This window comes from Radiomyces spectabilis (assembly GCF_025331425.1).
Source record: "Radiomyces spectabilis strain NRRL 2753 chromosome Unknown BYT42scaffold_5, whole genome shotgun sequence".
Classification (NCBI taxonomy): domain Eukaryota; kingdom Fungi; phylum Mucoromycota; class Mucoromycetes; order Mucorales; family Radiomycetaceae; genus Radiomyces; species Radiomyces spectabilis.
The window spans coordinates 1421298-1441451 of NW_026251930.1; the positions used below are offsets into that span (position 1 = coordinate 1421298).

The 20154-nt window shown below is 42.5% G+C and overlaps 8 protein-coding genes across 8 annotated transcripts; 3 read left to right on the top strand and 5 right to left on the bottom strand.

Annotated features, from left to right (window-relative positions):
- Positions 1 to 182: 182 nt before the first annotated feature.
- Positions 183 to 3480, top strand: BYT42DRAFT_303422 (uncharacterized protein). Its single transcript, XM_051562930.1, has 9 exons — positions 183 to 216; positions 294 to 517; positions 657 to 713; positions 777 to 944; positions 1022 to 1051; positions 1120 to 1245; positions 1348 to 1404; positions 1464 to 2308; positions 2378 to 3480. Exons 2-9 carry the CDS (start codon positions 385 to 387, stop codon positions 3263 to 3265), a joined length of 2304 nt encoding a protein of 767 aa, XP_051424664.1. The 5' UTR covers positions 183 to 216; positions 294 to 384; the 3' UTR covers positions 3266 to 3480.
- BYT42DRAFT_566337 (uncharacterized protein) lies at positions 3466 to 4552 on the bottom strand. Its single transcript, XM_051567961.1, has 2 exons — positions 4070 to 4552; positions 3466 to 3989 (listed from the first exon to the last, which is right to left on the bottom strand). Exons 1-2 carry the CDS (start codon positions 4476 to 4478, stop codon positions 3619 to 3621), a joined length of 780 nt encoding a protein of 259 aa, XP_051424665.1. The 5' UTR covers positions 4479 to 4552; the 3' UTR covers positions 3466 to 3618.
- A 384-nt stretch (positions 4553 to 4936) lies between these two features.
- Positions 4937 to 7377, bottom strand: BYT42DRAFT_566339 (uncharacterized protein). Its single transcript, XM_051567962.1, has 4 exons — positions 6339 to 7377; positions 5973 to 6245; positions 5675 to 5848; positions 4937 to 5599 (listed from the first exon to the last, which is right to left on the bottom strand). Exons 1-4 carry the CDS (start codon positions 7313 to 7315, stop codon positions 5332 to 5334), a joined length of 1692 nt encoding a protein of 563 aa, XP_051424666.1. The 5' UTR covers positions 7316 to 7377; the 3' UTR covers positions 4937 to 5331.
- A 413-nt stretch (positions 7378 to 7790) lies between these two features.
- Positions 7791 to 9940, bottom strand: BYT42DRAFT_598205 (ferric reductase like transmembrane component-domain-containing protein). The gene is made up of 3 exons (XM_051570963.1): positions 9324 to 9940; positions 8300 to 9243; positions 7791 to 8225 (listed from the first exon to the last, which is right to left on the bottom strand). The coding sequence occupies exons 1-3, from the start codon at positions 9863 to 9865 to the stop codon at positions 7912 to 7914; spliced, it is 1800 nt and encodes a 599-aa protein (XP_051424667.1). The 5' UTR covers positions 9866 to 9940; the 3' UTR covers positions 7791 to 7911.
- Positions 9941 to 11060: 1120 nt separating this feature from the next.
- BYT42DRAFT_566343 (S-adenosyl-L-methionine-dependent methyltransferase) lies at positions 11061 to 13138 on the bottom strand. Its single transcript, XM_051567963.1, has 7 exons — positions 12972 to 13138; positions 12191 to 12877; positions 12056 to 12117; positions 11895 to 11982; positions 11732 to 11827; positions 11492 to 11665; positions 11061 to 11437 (listed from the first exon to the last, which is right to left on the bottom strand). Exons 1-7 carry the CDS (start codon positions 13108 to 13110, stop codon positions 11229 to 11231), a joined length of 1455 nt encoding a protein of 484 aa, XP_051424668.1. The 5' UTR covers positions 13111 to 13138; the 3' UTR covers positions 11061 to 11228.
- A 2306-nt stretch (positions 13139 to 15444) lies between these two features.
- Positions 15445 to 16509, bottom strand: BYT42DRAFT_303544 (ankyrin repeat-containing domain protein). The gene is made up of 5 exons (XM_051562931.1): positions 16351 to 16509; positions 16125 to 16245; positions 15883 to 16065; positions 15706 to 15805; positions 15445 to 15641 (listed from the first exon to the last, which is right to left on the bottom strand). The coding sequence occupies exons 1-5, from the start codon at positions 16376 to 16378 to the stop codon at positions 15573 to 15575; spliced, it is 501 nt and encodes a 166-aa protein (XP_051424669.1). The 5' UTR covers positions 16379 to 16509; the 3' UTR covers positions 15445 to 15572.
- Positions 16510 to 18248: 1739 nt separating this feature from the next.
- On the top strand, positions 18249 to 18717 carry BYT42DRAFT_531230 (uncharacterized protein; the record flags this gene model as incomplete). The annotated part of the gene is made up of 2 exons (XM_051565414.1): positions 18249 to 18519; positions 18655 to 18717. A coding segment is annotated over one exon (171 nt), but the record flags the coding sequence as incomplete, so codon positions are not given.
- BYT42DRAFT_598207 (uncharacterized protein) lies at positions 18249 to 19959 on the top strand. The gene is made up of 2 exons (XM_051570964.1): positions 18249 to 18519; positions 18655 to 19959. The coding sequence occupies exons 1-2, from the start codon at positions 18426 to 18428 to the stop codon at positions 19680 to 19682; spliced, it is 1122 nt and encodes a 373-aa protein (XP_051424670.1). The 5' UTR covers positions 18249 to 18425; the 3' UTR covers positions 19683 to 19959.
- Positions 19960 to 20154: the final 195 nt, after the last annotated feature.

The window sequence follows — 20154 nt, forward strand, 5'->3', positions numbered from 1 at the left end:
TTCGGTTTTCCTTTTTTCGTTCGCTTCTCTTTTTTCTTGTTCTCCTTTGAAAAATGAAGCTGTTGTCCACCGCGGGTAGTTTGTCCACAGCAGCTGCCTTGTTACTTCACGTAGGCACGTTTGTCCAAGCCAGCCCTTTCTTCACCAGTCCTTCTCCTGAAACTCATCTCAACGCGGCTCTCGACAATGCCGCCACGAAACCTAGCCCTTGTAGCCGTAATGTGCCTTGTGACATTTTACTGTTGGCATGACAGTTTTAAACTCATTCAGTGAACCACTTTTGTTTCATGTAGAGCTTCGCATCACGTATCCTAATGATCTAGGTAAAAACTTCGCATAGAAACAGTGGAACCATAAAAGTGGCCTCCGTTAATAACCCCGCCCATGACAGGTTTTACGTTTGAAGACGGAAGCAAACATGTCATTGCATGGCAAGCTCCTGAAGAGTACAAGCAAGTCAATATAACGCTTCGGTCCGACCTCGAAAGAACAGATGTGGCTCACATCGGCCTCTTTGGTAAGCTCTATTTATAACAAGAAATTTTATTTGCAAACTAGCCATAAAAATGATTGTCCTCGACCTTGTTTCTCCGCAATTTTTTTCTTTTTTTTTTGGTTCACTCTTGCTGAACGATTTCGTGTCTCCTTATTTATAGATGCCAAGCGTGGTGCAACCGATGAAGTCGCCTTTAATCTCAACGGGCATCAGCCAGGTAAACTTTGACTCTTATTTCTTTTGATGCGCGTCTTTTTTCTTATGTTACTTTTTTGTACAGGAAACCATCATATCGTGCTTGAAAGTGTCGACCAACCTACCCATTGTAAATACAATTCGCTCGAGTTCAAGATTAACAAACGCTCGGATACACCTTCGACAAAGACTCCTGAACCTCATAGCAACGCGCCTCTCGACAATTCCGCCACGAAACCTAGCCCTTGTAGTCGTAATGTGTCTTGTTACAATTTACTGTTGGCATGATAGCTGTAAACTCATTCAGTGAATCATTTTTGTTTCATGTAGAGCTTCGCATCACGTATCCTAATGATCTAGGTAAACACCTTTGCCTAGAGACAGTGAAACCATAAAAGTGGACCCCGTTAATAACCCCGCCATGATAGGTTATGCGTTTGAAGACGGAAGCAAGCATGTCATTGCATGGCAAGCTCCCGAAGAGTACAAACAAGTCAACATTACACTTCGGTCCGATCTTGAAAGAACAGACGTCGATCACATCGGCCTTTTTGGTAAGCTCTATTTATTATTATATGAAAATTATTATTTGCAAACTCTTGTCTTCGACCTTTTTCCCTCTCTTGCTGAACGATTTCTTCACTCCTTATTTACAGATGCCAAGCGTGGTACAACCGGTGAAGTCGCTTTTAATCTCAATGGGCACCAGCCAGGTAAAGTTTGACTCTTACTGTTTGATGCGCATCCTTTTCTTATGTTATATCCTGTACAGGAAACCATCATATTGTGCTTGAAAGTGTCGGTCAACCTACCCATTGTAAATATAATTCGCTCGAGTTCAAGCTTAACAAACGTTCGGATACACCTTCAACAAAGGCTCCTGAACAACAAACGGCTCACATGAACGATCAAGAGCTGGATCAGCTGGTAGAAAGTATCAAGCACAGTCAAGCCAGCCATGCCAACGCAGGCGAAGGAATCGAACACTCCTCTGATGATTTGGAGCAACTGGTACGAGACATCAAGAAAAATGCTGCGGAGAACGCACATTTAGCCGAGGAATTGGACGCCATCGTCAATGATTTGAAGAAGGGTTCATCGTCATCATCCAAAACAAACCATATGGACGATGCTAAATTGGATGCCCTTGTGGAAAATATCAAGCATGGTTCCTCTCAAGCATCGCACTTGAACGATCAGGAATTGGACGCTATTTTGAATGACCTCAAGCATAACGATCAAAAGGCGTCGACTCATCTCAACGACCAAGAGCTTGATGCGATTGTCGAGAATATCAAACATGCAAACAAGCAACCCAGTCATCTCAACGACCAGGAACTTGATTCCATTATGAACGGCATTAAACACACCAGCAACCGACCTAACCATGTCAACGATCAGGAACTCGACGAAATTGTCAACGATATCAAACACAAAGGCAACAAGCATACGGCTACGCACGATGATAAGAACTGGAATGCCATGATGGATGAATTGGACTCTTATTTTGATCAGAATTCGAACGCCAACAAAGGTCATTCCAACGAAGCTCCTGCGGTCAGCCCCACCAAGCAAGAAAGTGACAACCAGCATACCAGCTTTGATGCCTATATTGCCGTAAGTGACAGGAAGGAAAACCATATTCATCGTCCAATGTCCTGATTCATGTTATTTACGCAATTATAGAGTCTTGATCAAGATTACACCAAGTACATTGACAAAAATAAGCAGACGGAAACGCAAGTCGTCACCCACAAGAATGAGGTGAACGATGCCGCCGCTTTCGCTCGACCTGTCTCCAACAAGGCTTTGGCCGCTGATTTAGACCAATTGGGAAGCAAGCATGCCAACAGCCATGACAACTCCCCTTATTTCACCGATGATGATCGACGTACCACTCAGAGTGGCCATACCAATGAGTGGAACAGCCAAGGAGCTCCCACGCCCCATAACAATGCCGAATGGCACGAAGACGCTCCACTGAATGATTGGCAAACCGAGGACTTTGACGTTGTCAGCAACACTCCATCGCAAGTAAATGAAAACCATAGCAATGAATGGGCCTCTGTTGATACCGCTGCTATCCCTGATCATTCCAACGAAGGTGAATGGAGTGCCGAAGAGCATGCCACTGAAGAACCGGCGGTGAGCGACGAGACGCACTTGAATGAGTGGGTCGCAGAAGAAGACCCTACTGAGCATTTGAATGAAGGTGAATGGTTCAGCGAAGTGGTGGACGGAACCACAGATGCCTGGAACGGTGACGGTCAAGCATCGGACGCCTCTGCTCATGCCAACGATAACGAATGGTTAACGGCTGAGGAAGAACACTTGAACGATTGGGTCTCAGAAGAAGCCCCTGCTCACACCAATGAATGGAGAGATGAAAGTATCAACATTCCCGATCACAGTAATGAAGGCGCTTGGGAAGAAGAAGAAATTAAAAGCACCACCAACGATCACAAGAACGTAGGCTGGACGGAAGACCACGTGAACCAACCTGTTACCGACTCGGTTTGGGAAGAAGACAGCAGTGTTCCTGTTTCCCCAGCGGAAGACTTTTACATTCGCTAAGAAAAAGCTACTCCATCGATTCAATGATACATCTGTGATCCAATAATTGATCACCCATACCCCTTTCCTATATTTCTTATCCCATTTTCCTCGGTTTTGTCCTTTTTGCCCGTGGTGGTTTCCGACCATTTGGATTATCAAAAATCCTTGTTATTTTACCTCTTTTATTTTTTTATTTTTGAATAAAATATATCTTCCCATTGAATAAACAATAAGTGCCGTACTTGTGACGGTTTGGGGGCAATCAGAGATGGGTCGTTGACCCCGCAAGGTGTGAGCCATTTCTCGGCAGAAGGGTATAATACTAATTAAGAACCTCTCTACATAAACATACGAGGACGATGGGGTTTTTGTTAACGCAGAGAAGCAGAAGACGAGGATGACGAGGCGTAGGTAGACGCTGTTGAGGATGAAGGGTTCTGAGATGATTCAAGGGCGGCGATGGGAACGGACGAGTTTATAAGCGCCAGTTGATCTCGGATACGTCGATGAGCGGTTAAGATGCTGGTTTCTAGATAATGAAGGCGAGTGGTATAGATGGTATGCAATATATGATCCGTTACGTTTTGTAGCGGAGAAGCATCGGATTGGCTGGAATCCGTCGTGGTAGACGATGCAGGAGACAATGAGGATGACGACGACCCCGTCAAGGAAAGCGGCGGCATGCGGTTCGTTACAGAGGACGAGGTCAAGTTGACAGCTGTTCCCAATACCGTGGGTAAATCTGAAATTGGGAAAAATTGAATTGAGTACCCCACTCAAAGCAGGTAAATGATTAACCTTATTTTTGCCTCACACACACACCTTCGGTCAGAAAACTTGGCAGAGCCGTATTGTCCGATCCATGAGCCGATCGCGCGCATAGAAACTGATCCAGTAATGTCGCCGTAATCTCGAGTTGATCCAGTAAATTTTGCTTTTCCGTGAATCGCATATGGAATTGACGATCCAAATCCGAGCTCTCGGGAGTCAGTTGAGGTGCAACATGAAGCGCGCGGGAACGATGACGAACTGCAAAGTCGGATGTGGGTACAAAGGATGATGCACCCGGTCGACGAGTCGTACTCATTATTCTCGACTGTCTCACTCTCGACAGTAAACGCGATACAGAAGAACGTCGACGAGAAGAATAGGGGTAAGACGACAGAGGCGATGCTTCAAAATCTTCCTCAAAAACCCGTTCAGAACGAGGTTTGTAAAGTGGAATTCCCATGGCAGCCGAAGGAGTGAGTTAAATCACTTGAAGTAGTTGATATGGGTTTGCCGTTCTGGCAATAAAAGCAGGCGGAGAAAAATTTTCATGGGCCCGTCGGAGACGGAAAAAAAATAGGCTGGTTGCAGTTTGGCTTCATCAGATCATGAAGAAACCAACGAGAAAACACAAAGTTTTAATCTGACTTCCGGCCAGAATGTAACACGCTCCATGCGTTTGCAAGAACTGCTTACGTACATCATAAAAAAATGAATGCATACATACAAAAGGTGGAAACACTTGGAAAAAGCGATACCCCGCCATTCAACATGACATGCGCGCAACTTCCCTGCATGATTTCATATTGAAAAATACATGCTTGTTATGTTAGTGCAAGTAAAAAAAAAAAAAAAAACCATTATTTTTGACTGATCAATCACTTGCAGGCATATTCTAATGTAGGAAACAGATTCTCTGTGCATTAACCAATGTTTGAATTGCGCTGTTTGTCCCGTCCACAACAACATCAACCCATGTGATTTACAACGGAAACAGACATTTTACCCACGTCGGAATCAAATCAAGCAGAAGCTGCGGTGAAAAAAAAAAGAGCATTGTTCTATGGATGTGTAGAGAGGTGGGATGAATTGAATTAAAGGAAATGTAATGCGAGTGGTTGCTATAGGCGAGTTAAAATTTCAAAAGATGGGGAGAGGAGATGGAAGAGCGCGTAACTGGAAATACCATGATACATAGAAAATGAATTACAAGATTTGGGGAAGTAGAACATGGGATATACACAATTATTATAGTACAAGAGAGTAAAGAAATGGTAAGCCAAAAAAAGGAATTACACCGGAACAGGTAGGGTTGTTTAGGGAAACGCGAATGGGCTAGTGTAACCCATGGGAGTGCCGCAGACATCATTTTCTGTAAAGTATTGTTGTCGCATCATCACTTGTGCATCCGGTGAAGGCGACGGTTCCGGCGTCGTGATATTGGCAGCATCGAGTTTTCCTTCGAGTTTCAGTTTCTTTGCAAGTATCTTTCGACCATTGCCACCTCCCGGTTCGTGGCGTTGTCGCTTTCTGATGACATCCGTTTTCATCGATAATGGGCGACGTTCATGATGAAGTTTTAAACTGTTAAAAAATGGGGAACCATAGTAAGTAATGCTTTCTCCCTTTTTCAATGATTTCAACGTCATCTACACTTACTATAGTCCACAGGCATTGCAAAGAGGAGCACCTTCTTCATCGCGCCGCCACAACGGAGTTTTCATCGTGGCACAATTGGAGCATACCAATTGTGAGTTTTCTTCTTCTCGTATACTGGTACGGGTACTGTTGGATTTGAGCGATTTGGGGCGAGGTGCATTGTGCAATTTTTGGCTAAATAAGGTTGCCGGGGGAAGAAAAACAAGAACAAAATGACGCAAAATGAGTACCAAAACAAACAAACAAAATGGTCCGTGACAATTTGTTCAATGATGAACATGGGAGCTTTCAAACTTACTACAATCCGCAAGCGTTACATAAGAGATCATCGTCCGGTGACCTTCGCCACAATGGAGTCGAGGTGGCACCACAATTGGTACACACCGGTTGTGGAAATTGACTTTCCATCAAATCGGTTTCGGCCTGTTTCAACTGACTATCGCCGTAAGGGGACGCCAAAGTAGAGGTCGATAAACGTTCGTCTAGTTGCATGGTGGGATCGTGAAACGATGAGTTTGGTTGTTGTGGAGTGGACGATTCTTCATAGTAAACCGGCCGTCGGGTCATATTCCTAGAAGAAAAAAGATTCGATGACTAGGTCAATTTTTCTTTTCTTCGAAAGTGCAAGACCAGCGGTTTTGAAAGAAAAACCACCAATACTTACAGATTACCAAATTGGGTTTCATCGAACAAGGCGACCGATGCGGTGCTGGAGGAAAACATGGGGACAGGATGATAGTAAGGGCGTTGCGCGGTATCGGTTTCATCATACAGACTGGTGTCAAAAATTGAATCAGAAGTCGATGCTAGATTGTCGGCCGAAGAACCGTAAATTGCTTCAGATTCGGTGATAGGGGTTTGAGGTTGACTTGCGGAGAAAGGGTGACCATACAAAAGTGGACTGGAAGGCATCGACAAGGACATATTATAGTTTACAGTCTGATTCATCTGATCTGACGATGGGTCGTTGATGGGTGTATGTACAACACTCGAAGAAAGCATGGACTGTGGTTGGTGAGGGGTATAGACCACGTCGGAATTCGACATATAATCCATGTGCCATGTTTCATTGTTTTGTGTTTGCGGTTGCGAAGGTTGCGCGACGGATGGGTGAGGCGGTTGGGAAGGTTGGGGTGGAAGATAAGTTTGCATATCCGACAAGGCGCCAAAGATGTCTTCCATTTTAATGGGTGGATCATTGGCTTGATCCGAAGTGAACTGCGAGAGGGTGTAATAGTCCAAGGTAGGCTGAGAAAACTGTAACGGAGGCTGTGCCGGATGAACCATCACATCCTCTGTGCGGGACACCGTCGTGGCTGTAGTCGAAGGGGTTGTTTTCGCTCTTAAAATAGCTGTCGCTTGAATGACCGAAGGTGGTAATTGTGTCGTTGAACCAATGGAAGGGTGACGTTCAAGTTGCGTGGTGATACCTTTGGTCAATCGACGGAAAGCCGATTCCTTGGAGACGTGATTGCGAAACCATAGTCGCCATGACAGATTTTCCAGTCGTGAACCATTTTCCAGCGAATCTCGGATTTTCGTACATACACGCCATGTTTTACAAAGGTCGTCTTCCGAATCCATCTGTGAAAACGGTGCAAACGGCTTATTGCCACGGATTTTCACGATGATAGGTGCCATGTTACGCACGTGAGATGGAAGAACACCGTGAAAATGGAGAATAATCGAGGAGACAAAAAAAAAAAAAAAAAAAAGACCAGAAAAACTGAAGCTCACAAAACAACCAGAGTGGAATAAAAAGAAAAAAAAAAGCGAAAGAGGATTTTCTCAAAAAACTGGGGGGAGGGGAAAAAAGTGGAAAAACGAAAAATTTCCAGTCATGTCGCAAGCGTTCCAACTATGGAGTGGCTGGTTTCATACTCCGCGTAAACGTCCTCTCTCCAATCCCAATCCCCTTGTCTTTGATCCGGGCACCGCCTGTCCGCCATCCCCGGCCAAAGAAAAAAAAGAAAAAAATTAAGCGAAAATTGGCCAATACCAAGAATAATAGAATTAAAAAGTGTGATGAAATGAAAGTGGGATAAATGAAGTTAGCACGTGTTTATTGGATTTTCTTGAAAAACCAAGCAAAAAAAAAAAAAAAAATATATATGTTATGAAAGAAGTTTGGGGTTCGATTGAAAGAAAAAAAAAAAGAAAGAATGAAAAATATTATCACAGTTGAGTAAGGTTATGAAGCGAAGCAATAAGAAAAAAAAAATTACAAAAAAAATATTCTAGAGGTCAAAGGTTTCGTGATGAGCATCCCAATGATAGGATAATGCAGAGTTGAGTACAGTGCGCATAAAGTCGTCAGGACCACACGTGTGAACCCATGCACGGGTATTGGGATGGGCATCGTGAATGCTGGCCATACACTTGTGAATATCAGGACGCTGACCGTAGTGAAGTTTGCAACCGGGAATCAAGTTTTCGTCACCGTTTTGCACACGCGTGACATAGATGGAAAGATGAAGGTTCAATGGTTGGGCAGCCTCTTGGCATCTTTCTAACCAGTAATCAATCAAGTCTGTGAAGGGAGCGAGTTCATCTATTATTAAAACAAGAGGTCAGTATCAATGCTTTTTTTTTTTTGGTTCCATGTCATCTGATGCATTTAATTACCTGTATAACGAATCACCCAGATAAGGTAAAGACTTTCAGTGGCGACCGTCTTGACACCGGCGGTGCGTCTTTCAACGCAATCCTTGATGAGAGTCAGAGCAGGGGTGATACCGATACCAGTAGCAAAGGCGACCATGACGGGATAATCTTGATATTCGAGTTTGGGACCATAAGGACCATCCACCTTGAGACCGAGCGTGTCATCTGAAGCAGCGACTTCCAACAAGCGGCGAGTATAGTTACCAAGGGCCTTGACGTGAAGAGAGGCAATGGTGTTGGAATCAGCGCCAGCGGCACCGGGAGCACGACGTCGAAGCGTGCTGGTGATAGAGCGACGATCGCTTTCGAACAAACTGTCGTGATCTTGAACTTGCTTTTCGATCTTTTCTTTAGCAGTGTTGTCGACCACGCGTTCTTCAATAGCGTTATCCAGAGGATTGGGGGCGGATTTGTTCAAACGGAAAACTTCGGAAACTGTCATGGGATGCCAGTTGGCATAACGGGCAATAGCGCGACCTTTTTCGGCAATGGCGATAAACACATATTGGCCAGGGCGGAAGCGGGCAAAAGCTGAGTGCTGGAAAAGGATACGAACAATACCATCTTGGTCCTTGGTTTGCGACACGGCTTCATCGATACGCAAAGGAGCGATTTTCACTGCCCAGGATTGGTACGAACGCCACATGCGGTCGAAGAACCACAAGCCAACCACAGGCATAAAGTACAGGAAACAACCGACTTCATGAATGCAGCTGGCAATAATGGCAATCAGGATCCCGGTCAAATGAGCATAGTAAAATACTTCAAAGTAGTTGCGACGAATGTACTCAAACGCAGTGACGAAAATTAACATGAAACCAAGCATAGCCACGGTGCCAGATGTATACTCTAAATCACGGAATAACGCATCCTTGGGAACGTGGTACTTTTGATAACCGTGAATCCTAACCAAAAGAAATGAGCATGCGCCATCTACAATTGAAGAGAAAAACACGTTCAAATAAAAAAGCAAATCTCAACTTACATGCGCCAGACAAAATGGGGAATAAATTCCAGGAAACCGATACGTGCCAACCATCGGTGAAACGGAATAAAACCTTCAAAAGTCATCCCCGACATGTTGGTGATGATGGTATTTCGGGAACCGAGAAGAAAGACGAAGCACCAGTTCACCATGCCAAGGTACGCGGCACGACGATCCATTATACCAATTTGAGGGACCTCGTAAGACATACCCTCATTGAGGGCGAATGGAGCAAAGAATAAGAAGATGATATTGATAAAGATGAAAAAGGTGACACCCAAGATATGCTTCACAGGAATCATGTCGGTAACAAAGGGAATCTTGACTTGACGGTTGAGAGGACGCAGAAACCGTGCACCGGGTAACGGGGTGTAAGGGACGTCTTTACCCAAGGCACGTTGACGACGGATCCAATACACGCGTAAACGAGACAGCTGGTATCCGATACAGTAGATGGCGAACAGACCCCACCAGAACATGGCATACGAGTAGGCCGTTACATGGAAATTTGACGTATTCTTTATTTTTCCAAGGCCTGCCATGACGATTCCGATTGATTATTCGTGTTAAAGGACTAAAAAAGGAATAATACAATGGATTGTGCAAGGAAGGAAAATTGAAAAAAAAAGAAATGCAAGAAAAAATGCGGATCGTCCCAGCAAAATAAATAAATAAATCCTCTGCGAAAAAAAAAAAAAAAAAAAAATCAGATACCGGTGTGGAGTTGTTATCAGATGGCGAATCGCACTGTGCAGCTTAGTTTATCAGATTTCTTATTATAGTTACTGTCTTCGCTTACTGAAAATAAAAAAAAAATTGACAAGGAAACTCAAAAAAGATTCACACTAGTAAAAAGATCATGTTCCGCCAAAACGACAAAACAGGTAATATTCGCCTTTTTGTTATTTTGCCTTTAAAAACAAGCTTAACGTTGACAGTGAAGATATTTCGTGTGTTTGAAGACAAATGAACAACCAAAAAAATGAATCCATCTCATATTTCATCTTTCCGCTCTTCCAAATTTTTTTTTTCAGGCGGAATTATCTCTATGCATTCAATTTTCAAGTCCCCAAGCCAATAGGAAGAAAAAACTTTCATCTTTTGGTACGGGGAACTGACCTGCCCCTCCTTTCTCCGATAATAAAACGGAACCAGGTTCGTCGAATCATTTCTAATTCACCAAATCGAGAATAATCAGATAAGGGAAAAAACTTCTAGCTTCTTAACCAATGCACACGCCCTCTGCAATTACACAAACCGTGTCCCGAGTAAGTACGTAGATCCTCGATTATATTTTATCTATAGATTTTCCTTTTTCATATCTCACATGAAAAATCAAGTAAATCATACCATTATTTTTGCACAATCATCATGGCATAAGGGTCCATCATTTCCAAACAAAGCTTTACGCGCCAGTAACATTGTTAAACAGTAGAGAAAAAGTTCCCTGGAAGGCCGTGTGCGCTTCATTGTCACGAGCCATACCGTATTTTGAACTGATAGATCGTATGATCAATGATAGTTTGCGCGGTTTTTTTTTGATGTAATGGACCGTGTAGCGGAGTCTGTGTTACGGATAATCTTATCAGATCTTTGTTATTATTTTTTTGACAGGGGTTCCCAAGGACGTAGCCACGTTCGTAACCACCTTTTGACAGACATTCATCCCCTCTTCACATGAAAAATTCACTACTATGCTTTTGAGAAATACTTGCCTTTTTTTTTTATTGTGGACGTGTTATCACAAGTTGCAAAAGAAAAAGGTTTGTATGCATTATACACTCTCAATGATCATTTTATGATAAAAAGGACAGGGCAACTAATTACTTTTTGTGGGGTAAAAAAGATTGATTCATAGATTAGATGTTGGAAGTAATGCAAATAAAAGAGGTGGAAAAAAAAACTCTATGGGGAAATATCTACGGCGGCATCGGATGCTTTGGCTTTAGCTTTGTTTTTCTTCTTCTTCTTGTTCTTCTTCTTTGGAGTGGTTGGCTCAGACGTAAGGTCTTCTTCAAGTGAGCGTTTCAGCGATTTTCGTACGAAACACGCTACAAAGAATCCATTCGTCAAGTCCTCCGCGGGCACTGTACGAATGACCGCATCTGATTTATCTGAAATGGACTAAAATCAGTTACTAGAACTCTTATTGTGTGACCTTGACCTACTTGTATCACCGTCGAATTCGTCTGGAATACCACGTCGTACCCACGATGGTAGCACAGTATCACGCGAGGCCAATTCAAAATCATCCGTTTGAGACAACACGGTCTTGACTACTTGCTCATTTTCTTCGGCGTGGATCGAGCATGTTGAGTAAACCACTCGTTTTGCCTTGGGAACTGTTTTACTGATGTCAGTATGACCTGTTTCCATTATCAAAGTTCGAATCTGATCGGAAAACCTACATTTGAAAGCGTGTTGAATCACCGAGATTTGGAATTCAGCCAAACTTCTCAGACGTTGTTGATGGGAACCTTCCTGACCATCTTGGTTCGCTTGTTCTAGAAGAAGCAACATGTTTAAAATGGAAATTAAGGGGGATCCGATTGAGGTTGCTAACGGCGTTACCATCTTCATCTTCATCATCCACTAAATGGTCCAAACGACTGATGATTCCAGATCCTGAGCAAGACGGGTCCAATAAGAAATACTCCACCTATAAAGAAGATTCCAAGGATAAGAGATTGTACCACGGTCGTTGTTTGATGTTACCGGGATTATGCACGTACGTTGGCATATTGAGGATCCGTTGGATCGACTTCCAAAAACGATCCGTGGACAGGTGAAATATCTGATTATCAGATTAAAACTTATTGGTCAGCGGTATTACTTGACCATGGTTAAAACCCGGTAAAACAACTTACTTTTACAGCCAGCTTTGGTGGTCAGTCGTTTTAAGAGATTTAATCGTCTTTCATCCAGATCAAAGGCCCAAATGCGCCCCGTGTTTTTCATGAGGGCTGAAAGATGCGAGGTCTTATTTCCGGGAGCAGCGCAAGCATCAATAGCATGAGCTCCTTCGGGTGCCTGGGCGACGTGAGCAGGGAAACAGGATGCCTTGTCTTGCAAGATGATATCGCCGGAAAGGTATAAAGGATGATCATGCAGATCCGTTTTGGGCGACATGACGAGCAGATCCGACAAATGCTGATCTCGGCAGAACGTTTTTTTCTCCAGTACGCGCAAATCATCGGGAGTTTCAATAAGAGTATAGCCTTCCTTTTCAAAAGCCCCAATTGCTTTTTCCATGGTCGTCTTGTGAAGATTGACGCGGACATATCGAGGGATGTGCACCGCATCTTTCACTTTCTGACTCACTAAATCCTCGTTGTTGACTGCATTGTATTTAATCTTGAGCTTGGCCAATTCAGCCTTGAGACGTGCCTGATGTCGTATCACACATTGTTTGAGTGGCACACTGTTCTTGACCGTAATACCACGTTTGGTAAACAAAAGATCGTGAATGAGGACAAGGGCGAGGGATCGTTTCAACTTTTTTTCCTGAATACAAATGCCGGTGGTATCGACGATCTCGTTGAGAACCTTTTTGTCTGTAGATATACAAAAAAAGAACAGCGATGATTAACATGTCTGAATGGTTCCGGGAAATGGTTTCGAATCTCCGAAGAAATCCAATCAACTTACATTTCAAAGTCTCGCAAACGAGAGCGTACATTTTCTTCTTATCTCTGACTTTGGGATCGCCAATAACAAGGCCCTTAATGGTACCTTCCTTTCGACCTAATTTGTCGAGAATCTGCCCCGCATGTTGATAGAATTGCATGATCAAGCAAAATCAAGTTGTAAAAAGCAGACGTCTCAAAATGGTGATGCAGAAATTGATGGTCACAACTTGTAATTTTTTTTTTTCGTCGTTGCGGAGACTGAGGATTCAATCACAAGAACAAAAGTTCGCATACTTGAATAAGTTGTTTTATTGCTTTGCGTATGAAGTATCTAATAGCATAACATTCGAAGTTTTGAAGAAATAAGTTTTCACTTTTCTATTTTATATATTCAATATTAGCAAAAATGCTTACAGTAGAAGCCTGTATGGATCCATCTTCAGAGAATCTGCAGCAAGCGCTCAGCATCATTGTTACTTCTACTTTAGATCCATTGGATTCTGCACATATAACTTCACACAAGCTTCACAATATATTTTTACGAACTATCTTAAAAAGTCAATTGCGTCATACTACATAAGTGTCATGAACACAATAGTAACTTATGTAGTTCATGGAGACAAGAAACAAGAATAGCATTTCGACATTTTTGCCGTCTTTCTCAACGGTAATTGTAAAATAACATAACACAAGAAGTCAAGGCAGCATACCATTACTTTTTGGTCACAGATCAGTGTTTGTTGAAGTAAAGAATGTGCCTCCTCCAGCTACATGATGTACGCTGTGGAAAGCATAGCAATAAATTATAAACGTCCATTCAAACGCGCAAAGGTCGCGTGAATAGACCATGTAGAACAATAAGAAGAAAAGGCCATGAATATCGCTTTTGGTTTTCTTCATCGGTTAGAGTAACTACAACATCTTACCGCAAGTTCGGCTCATCTTCTACCAATGTACGCCCAATACTAAACTAGCTTCATTTGACGCTTCCCTTCACCGCGATTCCCCAAACTGCTATTTCTGTGCCTGACGTGCCGCGTTCTGTAGACATTTGAAGCACAAGCGCAACGTTGCCCAAAGATGAAGACAACGAGTTTCGTGCAACGACATCTGAAGAAAGGCAAACTTTTTCCAACCAGTTGCATTCCTCAGCTTACAATTGGCTTTCCCCATTCGCCTATGTCCGAAAGCAAAACGTACGATATCGCTAAAGTTCAAGACGCGGATCCCAAGTCCTTAAACCACCTGTGTGGAAGACAGCCAACTGTTCGCCAGCTTAATTATTTTTACTAGGTAACTAGATAGTTTCGTCGATGTTCCTTGTTCTGTGGAAAAAACATACTCGACACTGGTCAAGTCTGCCAGTCAAAAGCTGTAAGTACGCCACGGTAACATATGAAACCAAGGACACCAATATTATGACGATCCTTGTGTGCTGATTTGCTGTTGAAGCAGAGAACCATTGAGATAGGCACTGTTGTTGCTGAAAAGGACGCCAAACCTTAGCTCGCACAGTCGTTTGCCCAGCGAAGCCGTCCTGCTAGGTTGTGGCATGGCAACTTGATTTGCAAGGTCCGGTCTGTGCTGTTTCGGAAAGACATGGGAAAATGAAAAAAATTGCTTCTTGACCTTGTTCGATATGCAAGCAATTACTCAGATTCTCATTTCATTAACAAGAGAAGCTTTACCGTGAATGATTAATTTATACCAGGTATGTTACAGAGTCTCCATAGATCCAGCCGGTGCTGTCGACAGTCGACCTCATTACAATGGACAGCACCTACGACTGATAGTGCGAAATTTTTCGGATACATTCAATGTCACCATGGCAACGGCCATTGAGCTATGTATAATTTATCAAGTGTTTTTGCTACAATGTAAAATAAAGTAATTAGACCAAACGTAGCTATACAGAAAAAATGTTGTATAATCGAGAACTGAGTGAAGTTTGACCCACAACTCATGAATAATTATCGGAGCCTTTAGAAAGGTGAGACGTACGCAACCGATAAAACTCCGATCCTTCCTTCATGGAAAGTACATATGATGATTGATTTTCCGGTTGCCAAACGAGTAATCTCCGTTTCCTTATTGGATAATGGAGGTATGACGAATCGCGTCCGGCCACCTTACCTTGTTACATCAGGGCGCGGTGAACAAAAGATCTGATTTCACTCTTTTTTAAAGACATAAAAAGTTAAATGAAAGAAAGAAAATACCCAGCACTGTCTGAGATGTCAACGTCCAATGGCACTCGACAGCGATAAACATGATTAAATTCCTTCTTGGGTTGGCTATCATTTATTATGGAATACAGGAAGTTGGGCGTCAAGAATGATACGTCATGAAATAAGCTGAGATCCATTTAATGTATTTTTCTATAATTGACGCCGCTCAGCTCCCGATCATTAGGAAAACAGCAAATGCAATACAATATCATAGTTCACTCCAAAGACAAAATCGGTTCTCATTTTTACATTCAAGTTGTCCTTTTCCGATTCATTAGCTTCTGTATTAATGGCATATATTTTTGGTGCCAAAGGGATAAGCCAAAACCCGTCCTTGTTTATTTTTAATGGTCTTGTTACCGATTGTGTGATTATAAGTTGCATGCTGATATCTAATCACTGGCTTGGTCATCATCGTCACTGAATCCCTCATCATCGTCTTGAACAATATCCGAATCATCCTATCAAGAAATAATCAGTACACAGTCTCTCTCTCCGGAAATCTCACAGCCAAGTTGTACTTACCAGTTGAGCAGCCACAGCAGCCTCATCCAACATTTTCTTGATTTCCTTACGCCTCGGGTCGAGTAGCATTGCCGGTGTTAAATTTGCATTATTTCGGATGCTGCCAAAATACCCCATTTTTTAGATTGTTCGATCGTTTAAAAAAAGACGTATACACAAGGTCACTTTTTTTTTTACCTGGGATCCGCATCTGCTTGCAGTAACAAGTCTATGATAGAGATAGCCGTTTCTTCGTCCTGTTCAGCATATCGCACTGCCATATGCAAGGGCGTGTTTCCTTCCATTCGGTTTTTTATATCGAGGTCAATGTCATCTAGGTTCACTAGCAATTCGAGACAACCGATGGAACCAAACTTTGCCCTAAATGTCATGTCAGCCCCATAAATTTGAACGGCTCCATTGATTCCCTTATTACTTACGCATAATGTGCAGCGGTATTGCCGATTGAATCGGCATAGTTGATGGTATATTCTCCTTTATCGAGGATGTCGCTGAGCTCGTTTTCTTGGTCATTACGACAGAAAAGCAAAATCACGTCATCTACTGACCATTATCAGTATTTATGCATCGAATCTCGGCCATTGCAGGGCGGAAGAACAACAAGACTGATATTATTGGAACCCATAATCAACACAAGCTACGTACCATTAGAAAGTTGACCGTCGTCTGTCATTGTAGGAAAAAAGGGTTGAAAACGTCTAGAAAAAAAAAGGCAACGGCTCGAGTCAAAGTCCCAAAGAGGAAAATTAAAACGCAGCCATCACCAAGCGCACATCCCATTAAATTCCTTTGGCTGAAATTGGGTGTGCCCTCGTTACTTCAACCTTCTGTTCATAGAGAAATCTTTTTGCGATACTTGCTCATATTTTTTGAAATAGGTGACGCAACGGAAGAATGCATAGTATACTTTCATTTTTGCTATCACGTAGTGTGGCGCGGAAAGGAGGCAAAATATACCTTGTTCCAAAAGGCAATACAACCATGGCTGTAGTGAACAGCCTGCTGCTGTAATTAGAGAATGTTGCTCTCATTAAAAAAATCCGGTCCTGGTGTAATGAATGTTGTCAGAGTAGTGCATTGAAATATAATATTTATTAAGCTTGCCAATGACATATTACAGCTTTGAGTTTGTTATAGATCGAAAAAACGATGAGACTACTGCATATCAAGCTTTCTCATGAATTCACTCGCTGATTGGAGGGCCAAGGTGATATATACGTCGTACTCATGCAACATTTGTAACATTTTGATTTTTGGCATTAAAACAGGTCACAATTTGATCCATGCATTTTCTTTTTATCATGTTCACTTGAAGGTACGTTAATGGTCACAGCACTCTCCCAGGCCCACCAAAGTTTTCTTCATGCGACGTATTTTATCACATGCGGCCAAGGCTCAATCGAATGAGGACGCCTTGAACAAAAAGTCATTATGATATCAAGCGTTCAACAATACAAAATGGCACAATTTGTTTTGGGAAAAGCTCGGTAAATCAAGCAGACAACATGTTATGTTGCAGAATGTAGCCATGGATCCAAAGAGGTCACGCCAATGAACCCAGCTGCAGCTACAGAACTATAAACCCAGCACAGCGATGTCTTAGTCTCGTAAAGGTAATTCCATAATAGGAAGCTTACCTGTTCAGCACACCTGGAGAAAGGGATCATGCAACAATTGGGGCGTTCCCAATAAAAAAGTATTTCGCATGTTGAACGCTCGGAAATATCGACAATTCCGGTGTAATGGAGAATGCTGCGTTTCAATGGTTATTCGTACAAAATGTGTTGAGAAGAATTAGCCTTCCAATGTGAAAGGTGGTTCGGAAATAAGGCCAAGACTGATTTTTCGGCGATTCATTCCGGCTACTCTTTTTCCCTCTCTCTACAGTTTCGTTTTTGAGCATTGGATAGAAGTTTTGCATGAATAACGAATCAGTTCATGGTCCGTAAGTATCGAGGCTTGGCACATAACTCAATCATAGAGGAATTGCACTGATATACAAAGTAAATGTTGCTCATGAAAAGGGCATGACGAGGACGGGTTGAATAAATAAAAATATCGGAGAATGATGTTTATTGAGCGGATAAAAGGGATGGCACCGCTCTCCTGCACACACATGACTCTTTTTGGAGCTTTTTTTGCATCCGAGGCTTCGCTTCGTTCTCTGTCTTTAAGTAGGCTTCTTTTTCTTTATTATATTTTCTTTCAAATCAGCTGTCACTCCCCGCTTATACGGCAAATGATATATTTTTTTTTGGTTCCGACAAGAAAGAAAAAAAAGAAAATTGGCTAGAGCAACCATTTTGCATTAAAATGAACGAGAGATTGAACTCGGAGACCACGTTGTTTGGTGCAATTTTGGGTATCATCCCCTCCCATGCTATGAACGAGTGATTCCCTGGTATAGAAATGAAATATTCGGCAATGATCACAATGGTGTCGAACACACGGAAAAGGGGAACTGGGGCGGATCCTGAATTTGCATGGCCAACTATTTTTTTCTATTTTCTTTTTTTGAGACTTCCAAGTGCGTCTGTGCGGTTGTCGAAAAAAAAAATACATATAAAAAATATGCTTTTTTTTTCTTTTTCTTCTTTTTTCTTTTATTAGTTTCGCTGTTTCTTTTTTCTTCTTTCCAGAATTCATTATTATTCGAGAAACCAAAAAGCCCATTGTGTTTCCTTCTTAGCCTATTTTATCTCATCATTGTGTAATATACGATGTATGAAAATGGGAGACATATCCGACAGAATTTAGCAGCTTTAGAAAATAGTCATGATCCTTATCGTGCTGTACGCAAGAGTTTTAGATCAGGTATGTTCAGCACTGTCCGCTTTTTGGGGTCATCGGTAGCCCATTTTTTTTCCTTGTTCATTTTCCGTTTTTGGTCATCACCATAAGACCGGCAAGTTACTTATCAGTATATTTTTTTTTTGTCGCTCATTGCAGTGGAATCTTCGGCATCGGGTTCGGATGGAATCCATTCACGCACGGCATCCGATAGCAGTACAAGTCGGCTAGCTCCTAATGCCAGTGTCATGTCTTCCTCTGCACGACCAACGACGTATAACGATTACCATTACTACAACGACGATCCCTATGCCAACGCTTCTCGACACACTCCTAATATCAAACCGTGGCGGTTGCAAGGCAACGACCCCGACCGAACCAATTCTTATTTACCTTACTCCCATCACTCACGAGACCCTTTACAACCCATTGCACCAATTTACATTGAGGATGATACCTTGTCCACCTCTGCCTTTCCTGAAAAAGCAGGAGCCGGATCGATTCTGCAAGATGACATTGTCATGGATATGTCTGACCGAGCGCCCACCACCATGCTGCCGATAAAAGATGAAGGAGTCACCGACTTTGACCCTTTACCAGAATTGAAGCGAAAGAAAAAACGACGCACTTGCTTTGGATTAAGTCGATGGATGATTGCTTTCTTTGCTGTCATTGTAGCGGCTGTCATTGCCGTCATATGGTACTTTGTATGGCCTCGTGTGCCTGAACTAACGTTATTGGACGCCGATATGCTGATTCCGACGGTGTGGACGACGAATTCGTCCCAATCCATGTATACTATATGGGGTGTCAATCTCACGGCGGACAATTCGGATAATTGGGTCCCAACGCATATTCGGGAATTGGTCATCGAAGCCAAGGACCTCAACACAAACGCCCGATTCGGTCAAGGCCGAGTGGGCCCCTTGGTCCTACCAGCACGTTCAAGTGAAATCATCAGCTTCAATATCACTATTTCCTACACCGCGCAATCGGAATCGGATGCGACATTCCATGATTTATACAATGCTTGCGGTGTCCAAGTGAAGCCATCGGCACCGGAGCCCACCGACCAGCAAGAGTTGCTGGATCTTGCTTTGGATGTAACGTACCATATCCGAGGGATTGCATGGCCATATCATCGATCCATTCGACCGGAGAATGGCATTGTCTGTCCGACAAGCTGACCTGACGGTTTGACAGGCACGTGGACCTTTCCCTCGCTTAAACGTTTGTTTGAAACAATTTTTTTTTCTTCTTTGGTATTCCTCTTTCAGCCCCACCTGGTTTTATTACAACGTAAAACTTTTATTTTATTTGTCATATGTTATTTTTCATTCTCCATTTTTTTTTTTTACTTCCATTTCATGTAAAAACTTGTCTATTGTCATTTTCTGTAATTTGTTTTATCTTGTATCATTTAAGCGTAATCTTTCGTTATACCCTTTGTATTTTGAACCCACCGTTAAATTAAAAAAAAAAATCGATTTTCTATGAGATCGGAAAAATCGGGTCTTTTTTCGGAGATGGAGTTTATTGGAAGGCTGAGAATCAAATTTAACTGTGAGGCGCTTAACCGCTTTTTCTCTGTTTTCTTCACACTTCCACCAATGAAAGTTACACGACTTTTTTTTTTTCCTTTTTTTTTTGGCCAAGCAA